The following is a 27,913-nucleotide window of genomic DNA, read 5'->3' on the forward strand; positions in this document are numbered from 1 at the left end:
TGAAGACTAGGCAGAACAACAGAGGAGAAACCCCACCGGAGGGTGTTTTCTGTTTGTGCTGTGCATTATCAGTGATCTGTGGATCTTTAAATCCTCTGCATCTCTGTCTTTCATCTCAGATGCCATATCTCCATCCGCTGTAAGTCATTAGCTCGGTAGCTAACAGTGAGAGACGGAGATAAATAGCTGAACTGGCCTTTGTCAGTGTTGCTGGCGTAGCGTGGGGCATCAAAGCCACCCGCGATAGAAAACCTTTATTACACCCATTGTTAAGCTTTGTGAGAAAGTATAGATGGTGAAAATATAATACTACAGGAAAATATTTCAAAAGCCAATGAGGGGACCCAGTCGATGAGCGCTCCTCTGATCTTATTGATCTAAGTATTTCTATCAGCTGCCGAGCTGGTTTCTTTTGGAGGAAAGATGAGAGGCTTCATCATGTCAGTACAGAGTAATTCATCAGACGAACACCAGCCATGTTGCTAGTGGTTTGAGCCTGTTTCAAGGCAAGTTTTTAATCTTCTGCAACCAGACCTGGGTTCAAATAGTATAGTTTTTCTTACCAACGCTTTTGTTGTACTTGATTCATCTTGCCTGGTGCTACAGACCCTGGTGATATGGACCCTGGTGCTACGGAACCTGGTGCTACAGAACCTGGTGCTACGGAACCTGGTGCTACGGAACCTGGTGCTACAGACCATGGTGATATGGACCCTGGTGCTACGGAACCTGGTGCTACAGACCCTGGTGATATGGACCCTGGTGCTACGGAACCTGGTGCTACAGAACCTGGTGCTACAGAACCTGGTGCTACAGAACCTGGTGCTACGGAACCTGGTGCTACGGAACCTGGTGCTACAGACCCTGGTGATATGGACCCTGGTGCTACGGAACCTGGTGCTACGGAACCTGGTGCTACGGCGCCTGGTGCTACAGAACCTGGTGCTACGGTATCTGGTGCTACAGAACCTGGTGCTACGGTATCTGGTGCTATGGAACCAGGTTCTTCTCCCACTTTAGTCTTCTTTTGTTGTATTGATTTGCTAAATTAACATATTTTATGCATACAGAACAAAATCTAAACGCAACTTGTAAAGTGTTGATCCCATGTTTCATGAGCTGAAATACAAGATCCCAGAAAGTTTCCATACACACCCCAAAAATATTTTGTCTCTAATTTTTGTGCACAAATTTGTTTGCATCCTTGTTAGTGAGCTTTTCTTGTTCAGCAAGATAATCCATCCACCTGATAAGTGTGACATATCATGAAGCTGATTAAACAGCATGATCATTACACAGGTGCCCCTTGTGCTGGGGACAATACAATTCCAATCTAAAATGTGCAGTTTGTCACACAACACAATACCACAGATGTCTGAAGTTTTGAGGGAGTGTGCAATAAGCATGCTGACTGAGCATGCAGGAATGTCCAGTAGCTGTTACCTGATAATGTAATGTTTATTTCTCTTCCATATTCCGCCTCCATCATCGTTTTAGATCATTTGTCATCCAATCGCAGACCACATGTAACCACTCCAGCCCAGGACCTCCACATCCGGCTTCTTCACCTGCGGGATCGTCTGAGACCAGCCACCCTGACAGCTGATGAAACTGAGGAGTATTTCTGTCTGTAATACAGCTCTTTTGTGGGGAAAAACTCATTCTTATTGGCTGGGCCTGGCTCCCACGTGTGTGGGCCTGACTGCCAAGTCGGTGGGCCTATGTCCTCCCAAGCCCACCCATGGCTGCACCCCTGCCCAGTCATGTGAAATCCATAGATTAGGGCCTAATGAATGTATTTCCTTATATGAACTGTAACTCAGTAAAATCATTTAAATTGTTGCATGTTGCATTTTATTTAGTATAATTGTAATAGCTCTCATTAGACTTCACACAGCTTTTAGCCCAGGATGGGGCTACACAGAAAACAGCTTGCTGCTTTTGTAGATCTCAAGAATAGCTTTAGAATTCTGAAAAATAGTTTTAAAGAGTGCTCTAAAATTATTGCGAGAAAGTAGAAGGAATCTATTGACAAACTTAATATAATAGATTATGACTTGTATAATTTCGTATATGGATGATGAGGGGAAGAAAAGTATATTCCCTTAATTAACAAATACAGTTATCAATCACTCTAGGTTTAGTATTTCATATTTATTAGGATCCCCATTAGCAGTGGTGTGTAATCATGGATATTTGACCACTACCATTTTTTTTAATGATAAAATAATGTCTCTCGTCTCTCTGTGTTTTCATAATTTTCCGTCTTTTCGCAAGTGGCTGAATCCCACATGAGAAATCAGCGCCCCTCTGTCTCTGTATGTGCAGCCCATGTATCTGATGCTGTCTGGAACAAAAGAGTATGACATGTTACTGCCGTAGCATTTGATTGATTGATGCCAGCAAGCATTTACTTCCCTTGATAAAAAAATATTAAATAATTAGGAATTCATCGTTGCACTGAGCTCAACTGTGGGTTGTCCTCCACCCCCCCTCCCCATTTTGGATTTCTCTTCACACAAATCAAACCACATCCTAAGAAAAACGTCATAATTGTCAGAAACATTTGTCAGTTTATGGTCGGTCTGCTTGTGTTGATGTGCTGCAGTAGCTAGCTTGCTAAATCGGCCCTTTTCCTAAGCCACGGACGATGATGGGGATTTGGACATGTGGTTTTGACTTAATTCTCAAATCAAATAATTCTCTGTACAGGTCAATGATTATGACAGAGATTCGGATCTAACCATAAATTAATTTGTTGTGCCACTGCCCCGAGACGATTGAAGTTCCATATGTAGCCTAGATGTAGCCTGGTATGCTCACGTTAACTAGCTATCTAACTTAGCTGGTTCACTGTTGCCATGCGACGAAGTCAGGCTAGTAAGCATTTTAGCTAAGTAGCCCATGACAATAAAAACTAAAAGCGTACTGTATGACAGAGCCATAGACCGTTTTGTCAACATGAAAGAGATGTGGATGGCATTGGCCTTCAACTAGTCTACAAGTAGGGTGAGTATATATATATTTTTACTTGCACGCACACGCACACACACACACACACACACACACACACACACACACACACACACACACACACACACACACACACACACACACACACACACACACACACACACAGAAAACAGTACCATGGGCAGCCACATTAGATTTAGGAACATTGATTGGACAAAATTGTTTTTGGTATCTTTACACTTCTTTTCACTGTTTTAAAATAAGCAAATATAGCCTTGCTGATTTGATGATATTTAAATGTTTTAGTTGAAATTGTGCTGGAATAGTGGAGGCAGTGCTCCTGTTGTCTTTGTGCTGACTTGCGGTAACTAAGTGGTTCTAAATCAGTAGTTGTGTAGAAAACTGTCGAAAACATTAACTTGCTTGACCATGCTGCAGGTCGTGTAACTGTTTGTTAATGCAATTTTTGCTTTGTGAACTTCACTGGACAGATGTTGCTCTCTGGTTTTGTGATGAAACAAATGTAGTTGAATTTATTCTGCCACTGCGTTACTGTTGTCTTTTTGTTGTCAGGGCGTTATTGTATATCACGGTGGAGTATGAACAAATGGGGTATAGAGCAAACAACGCAATTATTACAACATAGTCTGTAATATGGCTTTTTAACTGGCTTGGCTTCCTCAGTGATATTACCCACGCACCGCTACTGCCCATTAGCTGTTGCCAAGGCAGCAGCTACTCTTGCTGGGGGCAAAACAGGTTGTTACTGCTCTATTCCTGTAAGTGGATCCATTTTGCTCACATTTCCTATTTTCACACTATTGTGAAACATATCCTACTGGCTCTGATCATTTATTTTTACTCTGTCACTTTCCAGAAACGTTCCAGTGGTGGATGCCTAACTAGGCCAGCACAGTAGAGCTTGTATCGGCTTCAACAGCAGTAGAGCTTGGCTCGGCTTTAAAGGAAGTAGAACTTGGCTCGGCTTCAACAGCAGTAGAGCTTGGCTCGGCTTTAAAGGAAGTAGAACTTGTCTCGGCTTCAACAGCAGTAGAGCTTGGCTCGGCTTCAACAGCAGTAGAGCTTGGCTCGGCTTTAAAGGAAGTAGAACTTGTCTCGGCTTCAACAGCAGTAGAGCTTGGCTCGGCTTCAACAGCAGTAGAACTTGGCTCGGCTTCAACAGCGGTAGAGCTTGGCTCGGCTTCAACAGCGGTAGAGCTTGGCTCGGCTTCAACAGCGGTAGAGCTTGGCCCGACTTCAACAGCAGTAGAGCTTGGCTCGGCTTCAACAGCAGGGCCGTTTCATAAAGAGGAACGGCTGCTGTATGATGAATACCAAACACTCACAGATTTCCCTTTAGACTGTCTTGATGGACTGCCGGCTCATTGTGTTCTTCCTGTGGATTGTCAGCCATTATTTGAAATGCCTCTCCTGAGAGACTCGTCTCCATAAACTCTTGTCCTTCACCGCAGCCCGCCCTCCCCTCGCCAGTCCACTTGTAAAACAGTCACATTATATTATTAGTCTTACTCATGTTTCCTCCGAGGCCCACTGCCCTGCCCAGAGCCTCAGCTAATCGCTCAGTGTGTGTGTATGTGTGCGTGTGTGTTTGATTGTGTGTGTGTGTTTGTGAAACCTATACATTAGCAGATATAGGCCTACATATTGTGCAATCACACAATAAAGACCACGATTACAAAAAAAATCTCAGTGGTCAACAATCCTTGGTAAGTAACATATTGAAACACAAAACAGTGTAAAGATTAGTAATCAGGGACTTTTGCAACCCCACAATCAAGGACATTTTAAAGGGTTTGTTTGAGCACACTTGGGCCTTGTCACACTGAGGAGTTTACTTCAGATGTCGATGTATGCTGCACATGCATGACATCACTGTTTGTTTACTCAGCCATTATTTTAATTACTTTATATTCCATTTAGTTATGCAAATGCTTCTAGGACCTTTAAAAAAATGAAAATATTTGAAATCTAAACCTTACCTCACTGAAAAGGATTCAGTCTATCGAATTTGGAAATCCAATTTACTTACAAACTAAATGACTGCATTTAATAAATAAATAGGAAAATAATTTAGCCCATAACCGAATTTGAGAACAACGAGTGTGTCATTTGGTAGTGTTTTCAAGTTAATTGCTTATGTTTCTACCCACTTTCTCTTTCCCTTAAAGTTAGCGTTACAACAGAGGGAAGAGACGGGATGGATAACCACCCATCACTCCTTAACCCCAGGGGGGAACGTCTTACGAATCTAGATTAAGCGACGACAAGCCACTTCTGCAAGTGCTATCTAAGATGCAAGTCATACTCAAACAGCTGACACTGTAGTCTAGAGACAACAGTTCTTTTGGGAGTTCGGGTCTAATTTCACCCTTGGTCATTGAGCCTTCAATCAACTCCCTATTTGCTCTGTGAGCTAATTATCTCTGATAAAGGCCATTGATACCTAGCCTGTGTTTAATGCTGTGCATGTCTCTCTACCTCCCTCTCTCATCAATCACAGTGAGTGTGAATGGCAGCCAGAGACAGGGGGCGGAGGCTACTGTCCTCACTATACCCTTGGTAATATGTGCCAAGGCTGTTACAGAACGGAGACATTATGAGACACTGTGTTCTGCAGCTCCAGATGGGCAGTACTAACACAGCACATTTGCAGCACCTCGTTCTCCTTCCATTAGCAAATGACTTACATAGGTTTTTAGTAGGTGTGTGTTAGTATCAATCTAATACTCCACTGTAATAACACAGTGGTCATATACATTTGGAATAGATGCTGATTTGATACCTGTATAAAGCAGATCAAATCCTCTCTATCCAATAATAAATTGCAGCATTTTCTGTAAAAAGGAAAAAGGGATGCTTTTTTCCAGATCTTTCCAATGTACACTACCGGTCAAACGTTTTAGAACACCTACTCATTCAAGGGTTTTCCTTTATTTTACATTGTAGAATAATAGTGAAGACAACAACACTAAGAAAAAATGCATATGGAATCATGTAGTAACCAAAAAAGTGTTAAACAAATCCAAATAAGTAACAGACACATCTCAACATCAACTGTTCAGAGCAGACTGTGTGAATCAGACCTTCATGGTCACATTACTGCAAAGAAACCACTACTAAAGGACACCAGTAAGAAGAAGAGACATACTTGGGCCAAGACACACGAGCAATGGATATTAGACCGGTGGAAATTTGCCCTTTAGTCTGCAGTCCAAATTGGAGATTTTTGGTTCCAACCGCCGTGTCTTTATGCAGCAATACAACATCCCATCTGGTTTGACTTAGTGGGACTATCATTTGTTTTTCAATAGGACAATGAGCCAAAACACACCTCCAGGCTGTGTAAGGGATTTTTTACCAAGAAGGAGAGTGATGGAGTGCTGCATCAGATGACCCGACCTCAACAAAATTGAGATGGTTTGGGATGAGTTGGTCCGCAGAGTGAAGGAAAAGCTGCCAAAAAGTGCTCAGCATATGTGGGAACTCCTTCAAGACTGTTGGAAAAGCATTCCAGGTGAAGCTGGTTGAGAGAATGCCAAGAGTGTGCAAAGCTGTCATCAAGGCAAATACTTTTTTGTTTACTACATGATTCCATATGTGTTTTTTCAAAGTTTTGGTGTCTTCACTATTATTCTACAATGTAGAAAATAGTAAAAAATAAAGAAAAACTCTTAAATGTGTAGGTGTGTCCAAACTTTTGACCGGTATTGATAAAAACATCAAATTTAATGACACTTATATACAATTAACGCCATGAACGGCAAACACCAACACAAACAGATATAGGCTATGGGGCTGACATTGTATCTGATTGGGTTAATACAAAAAACATCACATTGGCCCCGCCCACCTGCCCATTATTAACTACATAGCTTGGTTGCCTCGTACTCCACAAAGTTTGGTTGTCTGGCACTGAAAGCCTGTAGAGAAGCCAGTATTCTGGTCACTTCTGAACTGGACAGTTTCAGTCTTTGACGGAGCAGACACGAGAACAGGTCCATAGGCTGAGCCCCTGGAGGGGAGAGGCGGTTGACCCTATAGCGGACCTCTACCAGCTGCAGCAGGGCTGAGTCCTGGGATCCCTGGGTGTACGGGTAGTCCAACTGCAGGATTAGGTCCTGGATTGCGTCTGGGTCAAAGTGCATGCTGTATCCAAACAGCTGCATGCTGTTGATCTTCATGTAGCCCATGTTCTGGGATGAATACGCCTCCACAGGTTCCACGGTGCCCTCTGGTGGTTCAAAGTACGCTCTACTAGCATTTCTGTGTCCCCCAACCCCCGAGCCTGGCCCCGAATCCCTAATGCGGCTCCTCAGGTAGAAATGGACGGTCTCGAAAAAGCTCTTCCACCGGTTGCCCAGTGTCAAGGTCCAGTTGTAGCAGTCCAGGGGGATATCCAGCTTGGTCCTGTTCCAGTCGGGGTAGCCATGCTGGCCGATGGGCATGGTCCAGCTCTCCGAGTGACTGCCCCCGAACGGGTTGACGAACACGGACAGCGCAGGCTCCAGCGTGCTGTTCTTGGTCAGGCACACCTGGAGCGACACCCCCAGGAGCATGTGCACGCGGTTGGACTTGTAGCGGTTGCTCTTCAGCGTCAGCAGCATCCTCTTCCGCCACGATGGGTCGAACCAGGCATTGAGGCGCACATCGCTGCTGACGAAGATGGCGTGCAGGGCAATGCGCGAGTCGCGGCGCTGGAGTAAGTAGCGCAGCTCCAAGTCCTGAAGGTCGCGGTCGCTCTCCAAACCCAGGTAAGGATCCGTGGGGTCAGGTACGGCGGGTCGGCAGAGCCCCTGGCCTAGAAAGAAGCCCGGGTTGCAGCTGGAGCAGCGGGTGCGGTTCTCGGGGGAACAAGACGCACAGCGGGGGCCTTCTCCCACAGAGCAGGGGACGGGGCCCTGGCAGGAAGAGAGGTGGTAGGGGCAGGAACAGCTCCTGGTCTGCTCAGAGTACACGCCGATGTGGTCGTTCTCACTGCAGTACAGGAGGGACAGGATGTAGCTCAGCCAGTAGCGGAGGGGTCTGAGGACGGAGGACAGAACATACTGTAGGTGAACGTTAGTCAATTAACGTTTTATTTTTGTTTTCTGTCTTTGAAATATGTTAACATCTCATCAGACACAATAGGATTCATACTGCACATTCACAGCAACAATATCTGTCAATTAAGCAGGACAGGCAGAGCAGAAGCCCCATCTCTGCACTTGTAGGCTCAGCTGCTGGAATGCAAGCTAAATCAGACCAAAATGAAAATATTCCTCTGGAGTAGGCAGGTGGGTGCTGACTGAGAGAGCCAACCACACACACACACACACACACACACACACACACACGCGCACGCACGCACGCACACACACACACACACACACACACACACACACACACACACACACACACACACACACACACACACACACACACACACACACACACACACACACACACACACACACACACACACACACACACACACACACACACACACACACACACACACACAGACACAGACACACACACACACTTTTTTTGTTCAATGTATGAATATTGAATACTAACCACCCAGTACAATTACAGAGCAAATAAACTATGCATAAAACATTTCATAGGATCACATGCGGAAAAAATGAACCAGTTAAATAATTGGGAACCGCCATCAAATCCCCCTTTATGACCAGAAGGGTGTGATAAAGCAGTGTAATTCGATTGAGGATTGTGGAAGCAGAGTGTTTGGCAGTAGTACTGAAGAATTTTGTAATGTAGTTAATTTTTTTCCAAAGAATGGCCATCAAAACAGAGAGGTCAGGAGAGAGGAGTCCAGCACCGGGAAGTTCTGCTCAAAGGAAAGGCTCTCTGGAAGACTGGAGTAACTAATACAAGCTAGACCAGGTTGCATTACATAGGGCTGAACCGGGAACGAGAGGACTACTCGTGTCAGGACTCAGGGGTTCTGTTGGACCCGTTAAGAACTCCGCCAAGCGGCGCAGTAGTCACAGTGCGCTTGGCAGCACTGTATTTGTATAGATACAGATATATAGTATTTTTTACAGATACAGTACAAGAGATATAACAAACATGATCTGGGACCGTGCTATCTTGCCAGCCTTGTAAGACAGCACAAACGGATCTGGGACCAGGCTAACCAACTTATAATTGGAATGTTGTTCAGACTGTAGTTTGAACTGTTAATGAAAACAGAGTGTAAGTGGTAACTTCAGCAGAGGCATAAGATAAAGAGGACCTAACCGTTTGAATGCCAAAATGTTTGTTATTGGTACTCTTTTCTGAGTGTGGATGTGTGACACAATCTGAAGACCTATTGTGGCCTAGTGAGTAGGTACTTCATCTTTTAATCTTTTATTGAGCCCAGTGGTCTTAGGTACTTTAGATAACTAAAGTTAAAACAGTACTAATTGCATTGCAATTAGCAACTGGCAGTTGTCCAGCTATCCTCAACTCTGGTTTTCCGAGGTGAGACTCAATTTCGTCTGTCAGCCCTTCTTGTCTCCTAAAAAACTACTATTTTTTTTGTGTCAGTGCATAAATAATTTGCATAATTATAAGACAAAGGAAGTTTGGGGGAAACGTCGGGTTAATGAAACAATAGTCTAATACCTCTCCCTGTGCAGCTCAATTCTGGGTTGATGGCGGCATCTCTTCATGAGGCTGAAGAGCTTGTTAGCGGTGCGGCGCGCTTTGTCGAGAAGCAGGCCTCTCGTGGTCTCCAGCTGCCTGTAGCGCTGGAGCAGACCCCCATCCGTCCTCCAAAAGTGTTCCACGGCAGATTTGTTCACCGCGTACTGGGTTGGCAGCCTTCCGACGAAGCTTTGGAACTCCTCTAAAATAGTAAATTAAGAGTAAAAAAATAAATAAACATGAATAAGTCAAGTTTCGTTCTAGCAGGGAGCCACGTGAGCCATTGGGGAATAATTACAACGTGTGACAATGTGTCTGTTCTCATTGTTTTTGTCCCAGAAAAGTAAACAAACCCAAATATAAATAAACAACGTGTTCAGTGATACTGGTTCAGATTGTTTCTTCTCAGCTTACTAGAGTGCAAAACTGTTATTTCAAGAGGCATCATATTTTATTAACAACCTGCCTGTAGTGTGCACCATTGAATGGTTTAGTCAGTAGTGAAGTGGGTGCAAATATACACTTCCAGCTTTCGAAGCAAGGCCATGTATATTGCCATGGTAACCTATTACATCAAGAGTGTTGGGCCAGTAACTGGAAGGTCGCTGGTTTAAATCCCCAAGTGGATAAACCCTTGAGCCCGGAAGTTAAACCCGGGTGCACCGCACTATAGGACTCCTGATCACAGCCGGCTGTGATACAGCCCAGGATCTAACCAGGGTCTGTAGTGACGCCTCTAGAACTGAGATGCAGTGCCTTAGACCCCTGCGCCACTCGGGTTGAATGGGTTCCATTCTGCAATTCACTATGTTTCCCCTATTTCAAAAGTGTTTTCAAGAAGTGAGAAATCCCACAAGACACTTTTATTATGCAACTTCAGTAAGGTTTTTAATCTAGTATACTCCCTTCTGTCATGACGTTGGCCTGGGGGTAGGTTCATGACAGTCATAAATACCTCTCCCCCCTTTTTCCTCTCTCTACCCTACTGATGTGACATTTGAAAATCCTTTGGTTAACATAGAGATTCTGGGAACATCAGAAGGTGGGGGGAAATGAACTATATTCTGTTAATTGAACCAATTGAACATATGCGGTGGTACTTGATGAATATGATGGCAATTCGATTGTCATCTGAGACATTCTCATCAATGATAGGATGACATAAACTCTACAGTGGAAAGTATGCGCATTGTAGTTATCGGATTCACATGGTATTGTTGTTCAATTTAAATGTTAAATTATTGGTGAAAAGATTAAATGTAATTTTAGCTTCCAAATGAGAGAATTGGGTTTTCATAAGGTTAGAGATAGCAGCTCTATAAATATTATTTTTTGGTGCCTCGACTTTCTAGTTAATTTCATTTACATGATTAGCTCAATCAGGTAATATTAATTACAGAGAAAGGATTTTATAGAATAGCATGTCATATCACTTAATCCGGCATAGCCAAAGACACAACACTTCTCCACCGTATCTCTGAACAATGCTTTTTATCATTCTCACATATGGAAGCTTATTGAATGCCTGAATACCTTACTCTCTAAATTCTACACTAAATTATTGCAAGTTAAAAAACAAGCTGGCTAAAGCAGAAATATCCTGCCACCCAATTGTTGCTCATCACTTAGGTCATTGAACTGTTGCATGTTCAACTATCTCCAGTAAACACCTGATTCCTCAAACTCCTCGTTGGCCAGTGTCCAGGCCTCTCTGTGGCGGAGCAGGTTGTTCTCCAGGGCCTGGAGGTCCGTCTGTGGACAGTTGCACTCTGGGAAGTCCGGGCTACACTGGCACCAGCAGTCACTGGCCCTGCACACAAACTGGCCCTCCGAGTTGCAGCCGATGTAGCTGAGGGCTGCCTGGACGAAGCGGCTCCGCAGGTACGCTGGCAGAATGACCTGGAGTCCTGGGGAGGCCAGAGAGGCGTGGGTGAGTATTTTGGGGTGTATAAGAAGGCAAAACGAACAGACACTGCCGCTAAATTGCTTTTGAAGATCCTACTTCAGAAACCAAATACAACTAAGTCATCCAGGGGTTTGATAAAGATCCTCGCAGGTTAGCCTGGAGAACCAATTAGATTCCAGATAGGAACTACTGTGTCTTTGCTGCATTGAACCTCCTGAAGAATGCATTCTATGTTGTGATGTAGTGAGTTACTATAAACTATTCCCTCTACACTGCTGGGAATACATATATTAATGTTAACCATGAAAGGCACACCTGGCTCTTTGATGTTCATTCAGAGTGATACACCTGTTGAAGTTTTGTCTTCAGTTCTTGTTTCAGGCATACCTTGTAATTGGATCTTGTTTTCTGGACTGTGGACCAGTACTGAGCTGACAGAGTCAAGGTTATCATAGTTACTGCATCCAAGGGGGCCTGTCCTGGTTTCAGTCACCTGGGGAGGTAAGGAAACTAATTAATGTTGAAAGTTCATTCATTTTCTGATGTTTTGTTTTATGCCTCAAACATCAGAGAATGAACTAGGAAAATATTCTGTGGAAATGAATGAATAGTATGTGTGTTCTGGTAGGCTATCATAAAGGAAGGACATAAGATCATCATCTCCAATGTTAAATCATATCGACTCCATTAATCTTATTTGGGGTATTGAATAATTGAAACCATAATAATAGAAATCGGCCGAGCATCATCCGGGTTATGCAGTCATTGTAAATAAGGATTTACTCTTAATTGACTTGCCTAGTTAAATAAAATAAAGCATTTTTTGAAATAGCATACATTTAGTTGGCAAGTTATTGTACAATGGTGGTGGAGAATTCATAATGAATTAACTTTCATTCCTGCCCAATCACCAATATTTCAGGGTGATCATGCGAATCAGTGTTCCTCAATGCGGGTCACTCACAACTGATTACAGTTTCTTTTTCATAATTTTATATATATATATATATATATATATATATATATATTATTTTTTATTTTTAGGGAGTAGATCTGCTTAATACTACAGATAGATTGTAGCTTCCCATCAATGTAATTGTCTGCATAATTTCCAATCCCCCATATACTGATTACAGTGTCTTACGTCAACCATTGTGTAGCATGATAAACCATGACGTAGAGCAGGCCTGGGCAACTCCAGTCCTCGGGGGCCTGATTGGTGTCACACTTCGGCCCCTAGACCCAACTAACACCTCTGACTCCAATAATCAACTAATCATGATCTTCAGTTTAGAATGTAATTAGTTTAATCAGCCGTGTTTGTCAGGGGGGGGGGCACCACTCGGGTCCTGCGAGGACTGGTGTTGCCCATCCCTAACGTAGATGAAGGGAATCACGACACGGCTTGAGATGAATCATAATCAAACCTCTAGATTTATGCCTCAGTAAGAGTTCTTATTTCATATTTCTTCCATATTCTCCAGCATATGTGTTTTAATGAAGGCCTATATGCAGCTGGCAGTGCTGAACACCCCTCAACACCTATTCAAAACCTTTTCTTGACCAATTGACACTCGGCTCACTCCACAAAATGGCTGACAAAGGTGGTTAGTTTGGACGTAAATGAATAGAAAGATATGGGCCGATATATCATCTTGATGAATAACTAACTATACTGTAGGAAGGCACGTTCAGTCAGGTGGCCACTTCTCCTCATCAATATCAGGTATGCCTGTGTAACCGATGTGAAATGGCTTGCTCGTTAGCGGTGGTGCGCGCTAATAGCGTTTCAATCGGTGACCTCACTCGCTTTGAGACCTTGATGTAGTGGTTCCCCTTGCTCTGCAAGAGTCGCGGCTTTTGTGGAGCGATGGGTAACGATGCTTCATGGGTGTCATTTGTTGATGTGTGCAGAGGGTCCCTGGTTCGAGCCCAGGTTGGGGCGAGGAGAGGGACGGAAGCTATACTGTTACACCTGCCACATTGAGAAATGAACCTATTTTAATATCCATGTCAGAAGATTGAATGGAGTATCGGGATACTGTAGTATGTGGAGCAACACTACAACACTACTAGCGTCTCTCTTGATTATCACATACTAACACCTGCTATTGGTGAGAGAGCACCAATGATCTACAGCAGTGGTTCGCAAGCTTTTTATAGTCTCGTACCCTTTCCCTTTCAAACATTCAACCTCCAGCTGCACCTCCTCGGCGCACTCTCAAATGTTGTTTTTAGCCATCACACACACTATACGATACATTTATTAAATATAAGAATGTGTGTGACTTTGTCACAACCCGGCTGACAAAGAGCTCTAGGGCACAAATAATAATATACTAATAATCAATAGTATTATTCTTTATCTTTATCTTACATATAAAACCTTATTTGTTCATCAAATAACTCACCACAGGTTAATGAGAAGGCTGTGCTTGAAGGGATGCACATAACTCAACAATGTTGGGTTGCATTGGAGAGAGTCTCAGTCTTAAATCATTTTCCACACACAGTCTGTACTTAGTTTTCATGCTAGTGAGGGCCGAGAACCCACTCTCACATAGGTACGTACAGTGAGGGAAAAAACTATTTGATTCCCTGCTGATTTTGTACGTTTGCCCACTGACAAAGACATTATCAGTCTATAAATTAAATGGTAGGTTAATTTGAACAGTGAGAGACAGAATAACAACAACAAAAATCCAGAAAAACGCATGTCAAAAATGTTATAAATTGATTTGCATTTTAATGAGGGAAATAAGTATTGAGCCCTCTGCAAAACATGACGTAGTACTTGGTGGCAAAACCCTTGTTGGCGATCACAGAGGTCAGATGTTTCTTGTAGTTGGCCACCAGGTTTGCACACATCTCAGGTTGGATTTTGTCCCACTCCTCTTTGCAGATCTTCTCCAAGTCATTAAGGTTTTGAGGCTCACTTTTGGCAACTCAAGCCTTCAGCTCCCTCCACAGATGTTCTATGGGATTATGGTCTGGAGACTGGCTAGGCCACTCCAGGACCTTAATGTGCTTCTTCTTAAGCCACTCCTTTGTTACCTTGGCCGTGTGTTTTGGGTCATTGTCATGCTGGAATAACCATCCATGACCCATTTTCAATGCCCTGGCTGAGGGGAGGTTCTCTTATTCTTTGAGAATAATCGCACCAACTGTTGTCACCTTCTCACCAAGCTGCTTGGCAATGGTCTTGTAGCCCATTCCAGCCTTGTGTAGGTCTACAATCTTGTCCCTGACATCCTTGGAGAGCTCTTTGGTCTTGGCCATGGTGGAGCATTTGGATTCTGAATGAAAATCAATTTATAACATGCGTTTTTCTGGATTGTTTTGTTGTTATTCTGACCTGCCTAATACTTTTTAATGTAGATATTATATATATATATATATATATATATATATATATATATATATATATATATATATATATATAAAACCCTGTTCATTTGTCTACATCGCCCTTGATATATAATTGGAACACATATGAGTACAGTCTAAGTCACATGAAATTCTTATGACTTGAAACATGTTAATTCTCAGCAGATTTTCATTTTGAGAACACTCTATGCAACAACACTTACTGAATTGGCACAGCGAGAGTCTGACAATTTTTTAAAATTTTACCTTTATTTAACAAGTCAGTTAAGAACAGTGGGTTAACTGCCTGTTCAGTGGCAGAACGACAGATTTGTGCCTTGTCAGCTCAGGGGTTTGAACTTGCAACCTTCTGGTTACTAGTCCAATGCTCTAACCATTAAGCTACCCTGCCACCCCCGTAAGCTTGAGTTCATTTGCACACACAATAAGGAAAAATCTCAAATCAAAACAACACATCAACATACTACACTGTGAATATTTGACATTATTAAAATGGCAACTTTAAATGCAACAGTAACCTATCCACTTGCCTCCCCCACAGAAAAACATCTAAAGAAAACATAGCAAAGTCCTTGCAGCAGCTGCATTGGTTTAACACAGTTTGACCTCCTATAGTAACCTATATTGGCATCTAACTTCCCCTCTGTATGCCCAGAGGCAGAGGGCAGTCAGGGGTCTCTTACCCTGATGGCGGTGGAGGCGATCTGGAGGTGGTGGAGACGGCGCAGGGTGTTCTCCCTGTCGGTGAAGTAGGAGGCAGCCAGCTGGTGAAGGGCCTCCAGGGTCACCACCCCAGCCCCCGTATTGTTGTGGCTGCTGCCCTCAGCTCCAGCCCCTGGTTCTGGGCCTCGGCTCAGCTTCCGCTTATCCACAAATATCGTCAAGGACTCCTCCCCTGATTACAGGAAATTAGGAAAGGGGAGACCATTAACTGAGCCAGAGAGGCTCAGTGATCTCATGATCAATGGTGATCTCATGATCAATGGTGATCTCATGATCAATGGTGATCTCATGATCAATGGTGATCTCATGATCAATGGTGATCTCATGATCAATGGTGATCTCATGATCAATGGTGATCTCATGATCAGTGGTGATCTCATGATCAGTGGTGATCTCATGATCAATGGTGATCTCATGATCAATGGTGATCTCATGATCAATGGTGATCGATCTCATGATCAATGGTGATCTCATGATCAATGGTGATCTCATGATCAATGGTGATCTCATGATCAATGGTGATCTCATGATCAATGGTGATCTCATGATCAATGGTGATCATCTCCCGTCTCTTCTTTAGAGAGGTTCCAATTATTCATTGACTGCGATGAAGAAAGATAATGAGCAGAACATGTGATGTATGTTTAATCTCACCCCAATCCAGCAACCATACTGAACTGAGATCCCTGTTTTAATACAGTTGAAGTCGGAAGTTTACATACACTTAGGTTGGAGTCATTAAAACTAGTTTTTCAACCACTCCACACATTTCTTGGTAACAAATTATATTTTTGGGAACGTGGTTTAGGTCTGCTTCTTTGTGCATGACACAAGTCATTTTCCCAACAATTGTTTACAGACAGATTATTTCACTTATAATTCACTGTATGACAAATCCTTTTGTTCAGAAGTTTACATACACAAAGTTGACTGTGCCTTTAAACAGCTTGGTAAAATTCCAGAAAATTATATCATGGCTTTAGAAGCTTCTGATAGGCTAATTGACATAATTTGAGTCAATTGGAGGTGTACCTGTGGATGTATGGATGTATTTCAAGGCATACGTTAAAACTCAGTGCCTCTTTGCTTGAAATCATGGGAAAATCAAAAGAAATCAAGTCTGTCTCATCCTTGGGAGCAATTTCCAAATGCCTGAAGGTACCACATTCATCTGTACAAAGAATTGTACACAAGTATAAACACCATGGGACCACGCAGCCGTCATACCGCTCAGGAAAGAGAAGTGTTCTGTCTCCTAGAGATGAACATACTTTGGTGCTAAAAGTGCAAATCAATCATCCCAGAACAACAGCAAAGGACCTTGTGAAGATGCCGGAGGAAACGGGTACAAAAGTATCTATATCCACAGTAAAACAAGTCCTATATCGACGTAAGCTGAAAGACTGCTCAGCAAGGAAGAAGCCACTTCTCCAAAACCGCCATAAAAAACCCTGACTACAGATTGCAACTGCACATGGGAACAAAGATCGTAATTTTTGGTGAAATGTCCTCCGGTCTGATGAAGCTAAAATAGAACTGTTTGGCCATAATGGCCATTGTTATGTTTGGAGGGAAAAGGGGGAGGCTTGCAAGCCAAAGAACACCATCCCAAACGTGAAACACGGGGGTGGCAGCATCATGATGTGGGGTGCTTTGCTGCAGGAGGGACTGATGCACTTCACAAAATAGATGGCATCATGAGGGAAGAAAATTATGTGGATATATTGAAGCAACATCTCAAGACATCAGCCAGGAAGTTAAAGCTTGGTCACAAATGGATCTTCCAAATGGACAATGACCCCAAGCATACTTCCAAAGTTGTGTCAAAATGGCTTAAGGACAACAAAGTCAAGGTATTGGAGTTGCCATCACAAAGCCCTGACCTCAATCCTATAGAAAATGTGTGGTCAGAACTGAAGAAGTGTGTGCGAGCAAGGAGGCCTACAAACCTGACTCAGTTACACCAGCTCAGTCAGGAGGAATGGGCCAAAATTCACCCCACTTATTATGGGAAGCTTGTGGAAGGCTACCCAAAACATTTGACCCAAGTTAAACAATTTAATGGCAATGCTACCAACTACTAATTGAGTGTATGTAAACATCTTACCCACTGGGAATGTGAAGTAAGAAATAAAAGCTGAAATAAATCATTATCTCTACTATTATTCTGACATTTTACATTCTTAAAATAAAGTGGTGATCCTAACTGACCTAAGATAGGGAATTTTTACTCTGATTATATGGCAGGAATTGTGAAAAACGGAGTTTAAATGTATTTGGCTAAGGTGTATGTAAACTTCCGACTTTAACTATATATATATATATATATATATACAGTAGCTTTTTAAGCACATAAGATACAGTATATTACATAAATTCCAACCTGTATAATTTCCACATTACATATGTTACTAAAAATATACCCCTTATGCAGAAGTATCTGCTGTAGCTAAGTTATTAAATGTAGAGTATTATTCAGACACTAGGAATGTTTTCCCATAGTCTGAGTCATACATTACATTCAGTAACAGATTTTACATTTAAAAGTTATATGAAATTCCCTCTTGAAAAACCCACTTCTAAGGAGTCCTGCTGTGATGCGGGTAAAGTAGGAACCAACGCTTGGAGCCTCTGTTTACTGTACCTCCAAGAGTGGCGGACAGCAGGAGGTGAGTCCCGTACTTCTTGATAATGGTCTCAGTGATCCTGCGGAGGGTGGGCCGCCTCCCCAACTGCCTGACTGTGCGCATGAAGTCAGGGTCAAGGGGCGGAGTCAGGCCGCTGCCGCCCCGCCTCTCCACCGCCAGGCTGTTGACTTTCCATCGGCCGAACTCCCTGAAAACACACTTCATTAATTATTTGATTGAGTTCTTGGTTCGTGGAGAGAGTTTTCAGTTTGTGAAATTGTCACAAACTTAACAGGCTGTTGAGAACATTTACAGTGCCTTGCGAAAGTATTCGGCCCCCTTGAACTTTGCGACCTTTTGCCACATTTCAGGCTTCAAACATAAAGATATTTTTTTGATTTGTTAAAAAAGTTTGAAATATCCAATAAATGTCGTTCCACTTAATGATTGTGTCCCACTTGTTGTTGATTATTCACAAAAAAATACAGTTTTATATAGTTATGTTTGAAGCCTGAAATGTGGCAAAAGGTCACAAAGTTCAAGGGGGCCGAATACTTTCCCAAGGCACTGTATTTGAATGTAATTGTAGAATGTGAAAACCTACATTTAACACAAACAAACCCCAATGCAGACAGACACAATATTTATAGACAGACACAACATTTACAGACAGACACAGGCAGAATCTCTCACATACAGCTAATACATCCAGACAGTATGGAATTTTCCCTGGAAGAGCTGTGAGCATACTGCAGATATTTTCTCCTAAAGCCTCCTTATGTTGGCACGCAACTTGAGGGAGGGCAAGGGAAAGTGTCGAATGACTTCAGATTGGCTGGAATTTGCTCTGACAGACATTGCCACTGGCTAAAAAACCGTGGGTCACTCTTCCAACACATATGTTCACAGGTCTGTGAGACTGTATGACCTTGTCTTACAATTGTCTTTGTTGGTGCTCTTTTGCCTTGTTTCATTGTAGCTTTGATCTTGCTGAAGAAAGGAAACCTCAGTTTCACAATGCCTTTGTTAGGTGACCACAGTACAATAGTGCTACTGTAGCATGATAGTCTTTATGAGAGGGTCCAATGCAGCACTAGGCATAATAAGTATTATAAATAGTCAATGTGACCATGAAACCACTGACCCTCTATGCCAGATAACCCATTAACCAGTGTAATGTCCCTATAAGTAGAAAAAAAAGTGAAAACTAGAACCTAAAATTGTTGTTTTGGTTCCAGGTAGAACCATTTTGAGTACCATTGTAACGACGTTCTTCGTTTGTCGAAAGAGAGTCGGACCGAAATGCAGCGTGTTGGTTACTCATGTTTTTTAATAGAACAAATGACGATACATGAAATAACAAAAACAACAAACGGAACGTGAAAAACCTATACAGCCTGTCTGGTGAACACTAACACAGAGACAGGAACAATCACCCACAAAATACAAAGTGAAACCCAGGCTACCTAAATACGGTTCCCAATCAGAGACAACGAGAATCACCTGACTCTGATTGAGAACCGCCTCAGGCAGCCAAACCTATGCAACACACACCCCTAATCAGCCACAATCCCAATAACTAAAAAAACCCACTAAGAATTACAACAAACAATAAACCCATGTCACACCCTGGCCTGACCAACTAATTAACTAAAACACAAAATACTAAGACCAAGGCGTGACAGAACCCCCCTAAGGTGCGGACTCCCGAAAGCAACTCAAAACCATATGGAGGGTCCGGGTGGGCGTCTGTCCATGGTGGCGGTTCCGGCTCGGGACGTGGACCCCACTCCATAAATGTCATAGTTCCTCCCCTTCGCGTCCTGGGATAATCTACCCTCGCCGCCGACCATGGCCGAATAGTCCTCACCCAGAACCCCACTGAACTGAGGAGCAGCTCGTGACTGAGGGGCAGCTCGGGACTGAGGGGCAGCTCGGGACTGAGGGGCAGCTCGGGACTGAGGGGCAGCTCGGGACTGAGGGGCAGCTCGGGACTGAGGGGCAGCTCGAGACTGAGGGGCAGCTCGGGACTGAGGGGCAGCCCAGTACTGAGAGGCAGCCCAGTACTGAGAAGAAGCCCAGTACTGAGAAGAAGCCCAGTACTGAGATGAAGCCCAGCCAGGCAGTTGAATCCGGTAGATCCTGGTTGACTGGCGTATCCTGGCTGACTATCAGATCTGGCAGATCCTGGCTGACTGGCGGATCCTGGCTGACTGGTGGATCCTGGCTGACTGGCGGATCCTGGCTGACTGGCGGATCCTGGCTGACTGGCAGATCCTGGCCGACTGGCGGATCCTGGTTGACTGGCAGATCTGGAAGAGTCTGGCTGAATAGCAGATCTGGAAAAGTCTGGCTGACTGGCAGATCTGGAAGAGTCTGGCTGAATGGCAGATCTGGAAGAGTCTGGCTGAATGGCAGATCTGGAAGAGTCTGGCTGACTGGCAGATCTGGAAGAGTCTGGCTGACTGGCAGATCTGGAAGAATCTGGCTGAATGGCAGATCTGGAAGAGTCTGGCTGGCAGATCTGGAAGAGTCTGGCTGACTGGCAGATCTGTAAGAGTCTGGCTGACTGGCAGATCTGTAAGAGTCTGGCTGACTGGCAGATCTTGAAGAGTCTGGCTGACTGGCAGATCTGGAAGAGTCTGGCTGACTGGCAGATCTGGAAGAGTCTGGCTGACTGGCAGATCTGGAAGAGTCTGGCTGACTGACGGCTCTGGCTGCTTCATGCTGACTGGCGGCTCTGGCTGCTCCATGCTGACTGGCGGCTCTGGCTGCTCCATGCTGACTGGCGGCTCTGGCTGCTCCATGCTGACTGGCGGCTCTGGCTGCTCCATGCTGACTGGCGGCTCTGGCTGCTCCATGCTGACTGGCGGCTCTGGCGGCTTCTTGCAGACTGACAGCTCTGACTGTTCCATGCAGACTAACAGCTTTGGCAGCTCCTTGCAGACTGGCAGCTCCTTGTAGACTGGCAGCTCCTTGCAGATTGGCAGCTCCTTGCAGACTGGCAGCTCCTTGCAGACTGGCAGCTCCTTGCAGACTGGCAACTCCATGCAGACTGGCAACTCCATGCAGACTGGCAACTCCATGCAGACTGGCAACTCTGGCTGCTCCAAGCAGACTGACAGCTCTGGCTGCCCCATGCAGACTGGCAGCTCTAGCTGCTCCATGCAGACTGGCAGCTCTGGCTGCTCCATGCAGACTGGCAGCTCCATGCAGACTGGCAGCTCTGGCTGCTCCAAGCAGACTGACAGCTCTGGCTGCCCCATGCAGACTGGCAGCTCCAGCTGCTCCATGCAGACTGGCAGCTCTGGCTGCTCCATGCAGACTGGCAGCTCCATGCAGACTGGCAGCTCTGGCTGCTCCAAGCAGACTGACAGCTCTGGCTGCCCCATGCAGACTGGCAGCTCCAGCTGCTCCATGCAGACTGGCAGCTCTGGCTGCTCCATGCAGACTGGCAGCTCTAGCTGCTCCATACAGGCAGGAGGCTCCGGCAGCGCTGTAGAGGAGGAAGGCTCTAGAAACGCTGAACAGGCGGGAGACTCCGACAGCGCAGGAGAGGGAGAAAGCGCTGGCTGCGCTGAACAGGCGAGGCGCACTGAAGGCCTGATGTGTGGTGCTGGCACTGGTGGTATTGGGCCGAGGACACGCACAGGAAGCCTAGTGCGGGGAGCTGCTACCGGAGGGCTGGGGTGTGGAGGTGGTACTGGATAGAGGACACGCACAGGACGCCTTGTGCGGGGAGCTACCATAGGAGGACTGGTGTGTGAAGGTGGCACAGGATGGACTGGACCGTGAAGGTGTACTGGAGAGCCTGAGAGCAGGACTGGCACAGGACGTGCAAGGCTAGGTAGGTACACAGGAGGCCTAGTGCGTGAGGCTGGCACATTTTTCACCAGCCGACTAACACGCACCTCAGGACTAGTATGGAGCGCTGACCCAGGTGTCATTAAATCCCCGACACGCTCCGTCGGACGAATCTTATACCTAAAGCACCAAACTAGCAACTCCCTCATTACTTTCTCCTCCAATTTCCCCATTAACTCCTTCACAGTCTCTGCTTCGCTCACCTCCAACACCGGCTCTGGTCTCCTCCTTGGCTCCTCACGATAAACAGGGAGAGTTGGCTCAGGTCTGTCTCCTGACTCAGCCACTCCCCCTCTGAGCCCCCCCCAAGAAATTTTTGGGGCTTCGCTCTGCGCCGCCGTGTCTTTCTTTTCGACTCCATTCTCCTATAGCCCTCTTCGCGCTGCTCCAGCGAATCCCAGGCGGGCTCCGGCACTCTCTATGGGTCGGCCGCTCACCTGTCTATTTCTTCCCACGTCGTATAGTCCATACTGTAGTCCTCTTTGGGCTGCTCCTGTTTCCTCTTCTCCTGCTGCACCTTTGGGCGGCTACACTCCCCTGGTTTAGCCCAGGGTCCTCTCCCGTCAAGGATTTCCTCCCATGTCCAGAAATCCTTAATACGCAGCTCCTCTTTGGGCTGCTCCTGCCTGTTGACACGCTGCTCGGTCCGTGTGTGGTGGGTGATTCTGTAATGACGTTCTTCGTTTGTCGAAAGAGAGTCGGACCGAAATGCAGCGTGTTGGTTACTCATGTTTTTTAATAGAACAAATGACGATACATGAAATAGCATAAACAACAAACGGAACGTGAAAAACCTATACAGCCTGTCTGGTGAACACTAACACAGAGACAGGAACAATCACCCACGAAATACAAAGTGAAACCCAGGCTACCTAAATATGTTTCCCAATCAGAGACAACGATAATCACCTGACTCTGATTGAGAACCGCCTCAGGCAGCCAAACCTATGCAACACACACCCCTAATCAGCCACAATCCCAATAACTAAAAAACCCCACTAAGAATTACAACAAACAATAAACCCATGTCACACCCTGGCCTGACCAACTAATTACCTAAAACACAAAATACTAAGACCAAGGCGTGACAACCATGTAGAACTCTTTACGCAGAGGGTTCTACATAGATCAACCAAAAGTTCTGCCTCTAACCAAAAAGGATTCTATTTGGACCCAAAAAATGGTTCTGATATGGGGACAGCCGAATAACCCTTCTGGAACCATTTTTTCTAAGAGTGTATGGGTAACCATGAATCACAGCTAATCCTGAACCATATTGTCTAAGAGTGTATGGGTAACCATGAATCACAGCTAATCCTGAACCATATTTTCTAAGAGTGTATGGGTAACCATGAATCACAGCTAATCCTGAACCATATTGTCTAAGAGTGTATGGGTAACCATGAATCACAGCTAATCCTGAACCACTTTTTCTAAGAGTGTATGGGTAACCATGAATCACAGCTAATCCTGAACCACTTTTTCTAAGAGTGTATGGGTAACCATGAATCACAGCTAATCCTGAACCATATTTTCTAAGAGTGTATGGGTAACCATGAATCACAGCTAATCCTGAACCACATTTCCTAAGAGTGTATGGGTAACCATGAATCACAGCTAATCCTGAACCATATTTTCTAAGAGTGTATGGGTAACCATGAATCACAGCTAATCCTGAACCATATTGTCTAAGAGTGTATGGGTAACCATGAATCACAGCTAATCCTGAACCATATTGTCTAAGAGTGTATGGGTAACCATGAATCACAGCTAATCCTGAACCACTTTTTCTAAGAGTGTATGGGTAACCATGAATCACAGCTAATCCTGAACCACTTTTTCTAAGAGTGTATGGGTAACCATGAATCACAGCTAATCCTGAACCATATTTTCTAAGAGTGTATGGGTAACCATGAATCACAGCTAATCCTGAACCACATTTCCTAAGAGTGTATGGGTAACCATGAATCACAGCTAATCCTGAACCACTTTTTCTAAGAGTGTATGGGTAACCATGAATCACAGCTAATCCTGAACCACTTTTTCTAAGAGTGTATGGGTAACCATGAATCACAGCTAATCCTGAACCACTTTTTCTAAGAGTGTATGGGTAACCATGAATCACAGCTAATCCTGAACCATTTTTTCTAAGAGTGTATGGGTAACCATGAATCACAGCTAATCCTGAACCATATTTGAATGACCATGAATCATTCTATGACTGTGAGCCATTTAGAGCAAAATGAGAACCTCTGCCTTGGAGCCTTTCAGGAAACCATAGAAATGCTTTAACTATAAGCACTTGAGGTGTCCATAGCTAACAAAATATATTCATAATGTGATCTCACAAAGCCCTTGTGATTCACCATTAGCCTACTGTTTGTGGTGACCATTGGCCACTTCGTACACAGTGCACTGACACGTGTCACATCGAGCTCAAGTGTTGCATACACAGTCACGTCCCATCTGGGGACCTGCAAGTGAAAGCATTCTAATACGCTAGTCTCTCTCCAGTCTCTACAGTCAAGAGTCCTACTGCCCCAATATTTCAGACACTGCCTTCTTGTCTCTTCTCGTGGGAGGCAATCAAATCACTGCCACGAGAAACGATCGGCAGAGAAATAATTGAGGAATCAGGCCAGTGTGGAGGGTGTAATTACAGCCAATCATCCTAAAGAGAGACAGACTGCAGTGCCTCTCCGGGTGTCACTTGATGGCCTCTATAGATCACACCCTGGCGTTAGCCTGCAGGCTTATTCACCAGTGAACACTTATGGATGGGAAGCAGGCATGCTACGCTAACGCTACACTGGTGGATAATAGTTTGACAGCTTCCTGTTCAAGACCCGGGGCTCATGTGCAATCAAACACGGAGAAACGGGAAGGTCCTCCAGGGACCATGGAGAACCGGTCGAGAGGAAAGACGGACACCAGCGGTTTGTCAGTCTAATCATCTAATAATCTAGTTACGTTGCTAGGACCCATATTCCAATCCAAACAGAGGACATTTCAAAGTGGGGGCATCATATCAGTTGAAAAGATTCCCCATGTTGCTTTTGCTCCCTTCTAGAGAGAGAATTCAAATCAGTAGAGGCTGTTCAGAGACACATATTTTTGTGAAGACTTCAGCGTTCTCAAAGCCAGTAGAAATCCTCCTTTATTTGGCTTACCACAAGGGGGAGAACAAGTATTGAGTCATAGCGGAACAGCAGGACCATATTTAGGAATGTCATTATATTGTGGCACAAGGCCAGCATCATCCTATACTTTCAACGGCTCATTGGAAGTTTGAGTAGCACACTTCACTTTCAAAAGAACTCCCACCTTCCATTTATTCTAAACCATTTAGCATTGTTTCAGGCAATACTCTGCCATTTTCTAAAGCAGTCTGTCTATATCCTCTCTGGTACAGGGCATTAACCAGGATGTGTGTGTTCCACCAATGTCACAAGCAAAGTGTAACACATTCCATTCACACTAGTTCTGAAAACAACATACCCATCAATGTGAATTGTGGTGGACATCCAGTCTATGTTTACTTACAACGTATGTGTTGACGCCACAAGCTTTCATGGATTTGCATGTATGCTATTTAGACACCGTGCCTACATCAGTCAGTGAACGCAATATCAGGACTGAACTGAATTATAACATATATAAGAGTGTCCTTGAAAAAACAGTCACAACGACAGTGCTGTATGTAAAAGCACTGATACAAAAGAATAATATGCCGAGAGTTGATAACAACACGCTGTAGGAGTGAAGTGTTGTTCGGAGAGGGGAATGTGCCACAGAATAGTCTCACATGCATGCGAGTTGGGTTGCAAAGGGAGAGTATACTACTGGAATATTTTGAAGTTTACCAGTAAACTGCCAGATTTTTGTAGCTTTTAAGGTTTTGGGGAATTTTGTAAGATCTAGTAACCTTTTATGGGCACTTCAGATTATCACAGGTGTCTGTAATTATCTCTGGTATAATTATCTCTGACCCTCTGTGTGGCCTTATCACATCTAAAATATATACAAAAAGTAAAATAAGATTATTTGACAATATAATATATTCATGACAAAACCGTAAAACATTATGCTAAATATGAACCATCAATGTAGTGATACCCATTGGTGTTTTATTATTAGGGTTTCAGCATGAAATATCCTTTATATATTTTGGGGGGAAATGTATTTTAATGTGTCAACATGTCTTTGTTGTAAATGTTTCAAAACTGGTGGCAGTTGCGAAAAAAAGTCAATTGTTGGAAGAGTTGCAGAGTTAAATGAAAATAATGCCTAAGTTGATTAGATGCTTTTTACATGAATTAGGCTATTTTCTTTTGAACCATATGGTCTAACCACTAGAATATAATGGACAATATATACACCTATATAACAAAGTAATACCATAGGAATAATCTCTTTAAAGTTATTCTAGTATAAATTACCATAGTAATTAATTAAAACATTTACAGAAGATTCTGGTAAATTTTATGAAATTACCGGTAGCTTTGCAACCCTCGTTGTGAGGCTGTCTCTCTCTCTCCCTATATTTGTATTTGTGTGTGTGTGTGTGTGTGTGTGTGTGTGTGTGTGTGTGTGTGTGTGTGTGTGTGTGTGTGTGTGTGTGTGTGTGTGTGTGTGTGTGTGTGAGAGAGAGAGAGAGAGATTTGTGACACGTTGCCACAAGAAAAGGGCAACTAGTGAAGAACAAACACCATTGTAAATACAACCTATATTTATGTTTATTTATTTTCCCTTTTGTACTTATCTATTTGCACATCATTACAACACTGTATATAGACATAATTACATTTTAAATGTCTTTATTATTTAGAAACTTTTGTAGGTGTAATGTATACTGTACATCTTTTATTGATTATTTCACTTTTGTTCATTATCTATTTCACTTGCTTTGGCAATCTAAACATATGTTTCCCATGCCAATAAAGCCCTTTAAATTGAAATTGTGGTGGTGGTGGTGGTGGTGGGGTGGGGGGGGCTACTAAAGAGAGAAAAAGGTCACCTGAACATCTTGTATCTGGTAGTGTAGCCCTGCTGGTGTCTCTCCACCGACTCAGTGAAATCCAAAGAGTGGTGGAAGGGCCCTTTGTCCGACAGCAACCAGCCCATGGGCCCAGCGGTACCACCATCATCACTGGGTCCGGCTGCAGCAGCAACAACCCAAGTCCCGGTCCAGTAGCAGCACAGGCTCAGAGCGAGCCCCTCCCATAGGCGCAGCACAGACAGTCGTCTAAGACCGATACCCTGGCAGCTCATGCTTCACCCAACGACTCCTCATCCTCTCCAAACGTTGCCTGTGTCCAGGGGTAACAAACCATATGGGGGAATTTGCGAATCATGGAATGTTGATTTTATTGCAAAATATGACAAGCTTACCTTACCCATGAGCAAAATACGTTGAAAATACGTATTTCTTTGGTGGAAAAGACGTTAAAAATATGTATTGTTAACCAACTTCGCTCATTGGGTAAGTACTATACTGTATGTAATAATACTACACTGAGATGTTTTAAATATTAAAATACAACATAGAAATGGATAGCTGTAATAAAAGTCAATAGCAGATTGTAATAAATAAGTAGGCTACATAAATAAACATTATAATTCCTTCGCAATTTGTTGTGCATGTTCACGTCATATTAACAAGCGCATGCAACATTTGAATAGTCAAACATTATGCCTGCATCCTTACCTGATTTTTAAAAATAGTATAAAGACCAATTATGTCTGACGCGTCAGTGAGATCCCGCGGTTGCACGAGCCC

The 27,913-nt window shown here is 43.9% G+C and overlaps 1 protein-coding gene across 1 annotated transcript; it reads right to left on the reverse strand.

Annotated features, from left to right (window-relative positions):
- Positions 1-6,617: 6,617 nt before the first annotated feature.
- LOC135558144 (BMP/retinoic acid-inducible neural-specific protein 3-like) lies at positions 6,618-27,904 on the reverse strand. Its single transcript, XM_064991881.1, has 8 exons — positions 27,842-27,904; positions 27,152-27,443; positions 18,288-18,478; positions 15,604-15,815; positions 11,921-12,026; positions 11,298-11,534; positions 9,607-9,829; positions 6,618-8,016 (listed from the first exon to the last, which is right to left on the reverse strand). Exons 2-8 carry the CDS (start codon positions 27,403-27,405, stop codon positions 6,855-6,857), a joined length of 2,385 nt encoding a protein of 794 aa, XP_064847953.1. The 5' UTR covers positions 27,406-27,443; positions 27,842-27,904; the 3' UTR covers positions 6,618-6,854.
- Positions 27,905-27,913: the final 9 nt, after the last annotated feature.

The sequence above is a fragment of the Oncorhynchus masou genome, chromosome 17 (genome assembly GCF_036934945.1).
Source record: "Oncorhynchus masou masou isolate Uvic2021 chromosome 17, UVic_Omas_1.1, whole genome shotgun sequence".
NCBI classification, from domain to species: Eukaryota; Metazoa; Chordata; class Actinopteri; order Salmoniformes; family Salmonidae; genus Oncorhynchus; species Oncorhynchus masou.

Coding starts and splice junctions, on each gene's coding strand:
- LOC135558144 (XM_064991881.1), bottom strand. CDS start 27,405: ATGAGCTGCCAGGGTATCGGTCTTAGACGACTGTCTGTGCTGCGCCTA. Junction 18,479..27,151: donor ACCAGATACAAGATGTTCAG/GTGACCTTTTTC, acceptor GTGTGTTTTCAG/GGAGTTCGGCCGATGGAAAG. Junction 12,027..15,603: donor TCGCCTCCACCGCCATCAGG/GTAAGAGACCCC, acceptor TTACCTCCCCAG/GTGACTGAAACCAGGACAGG.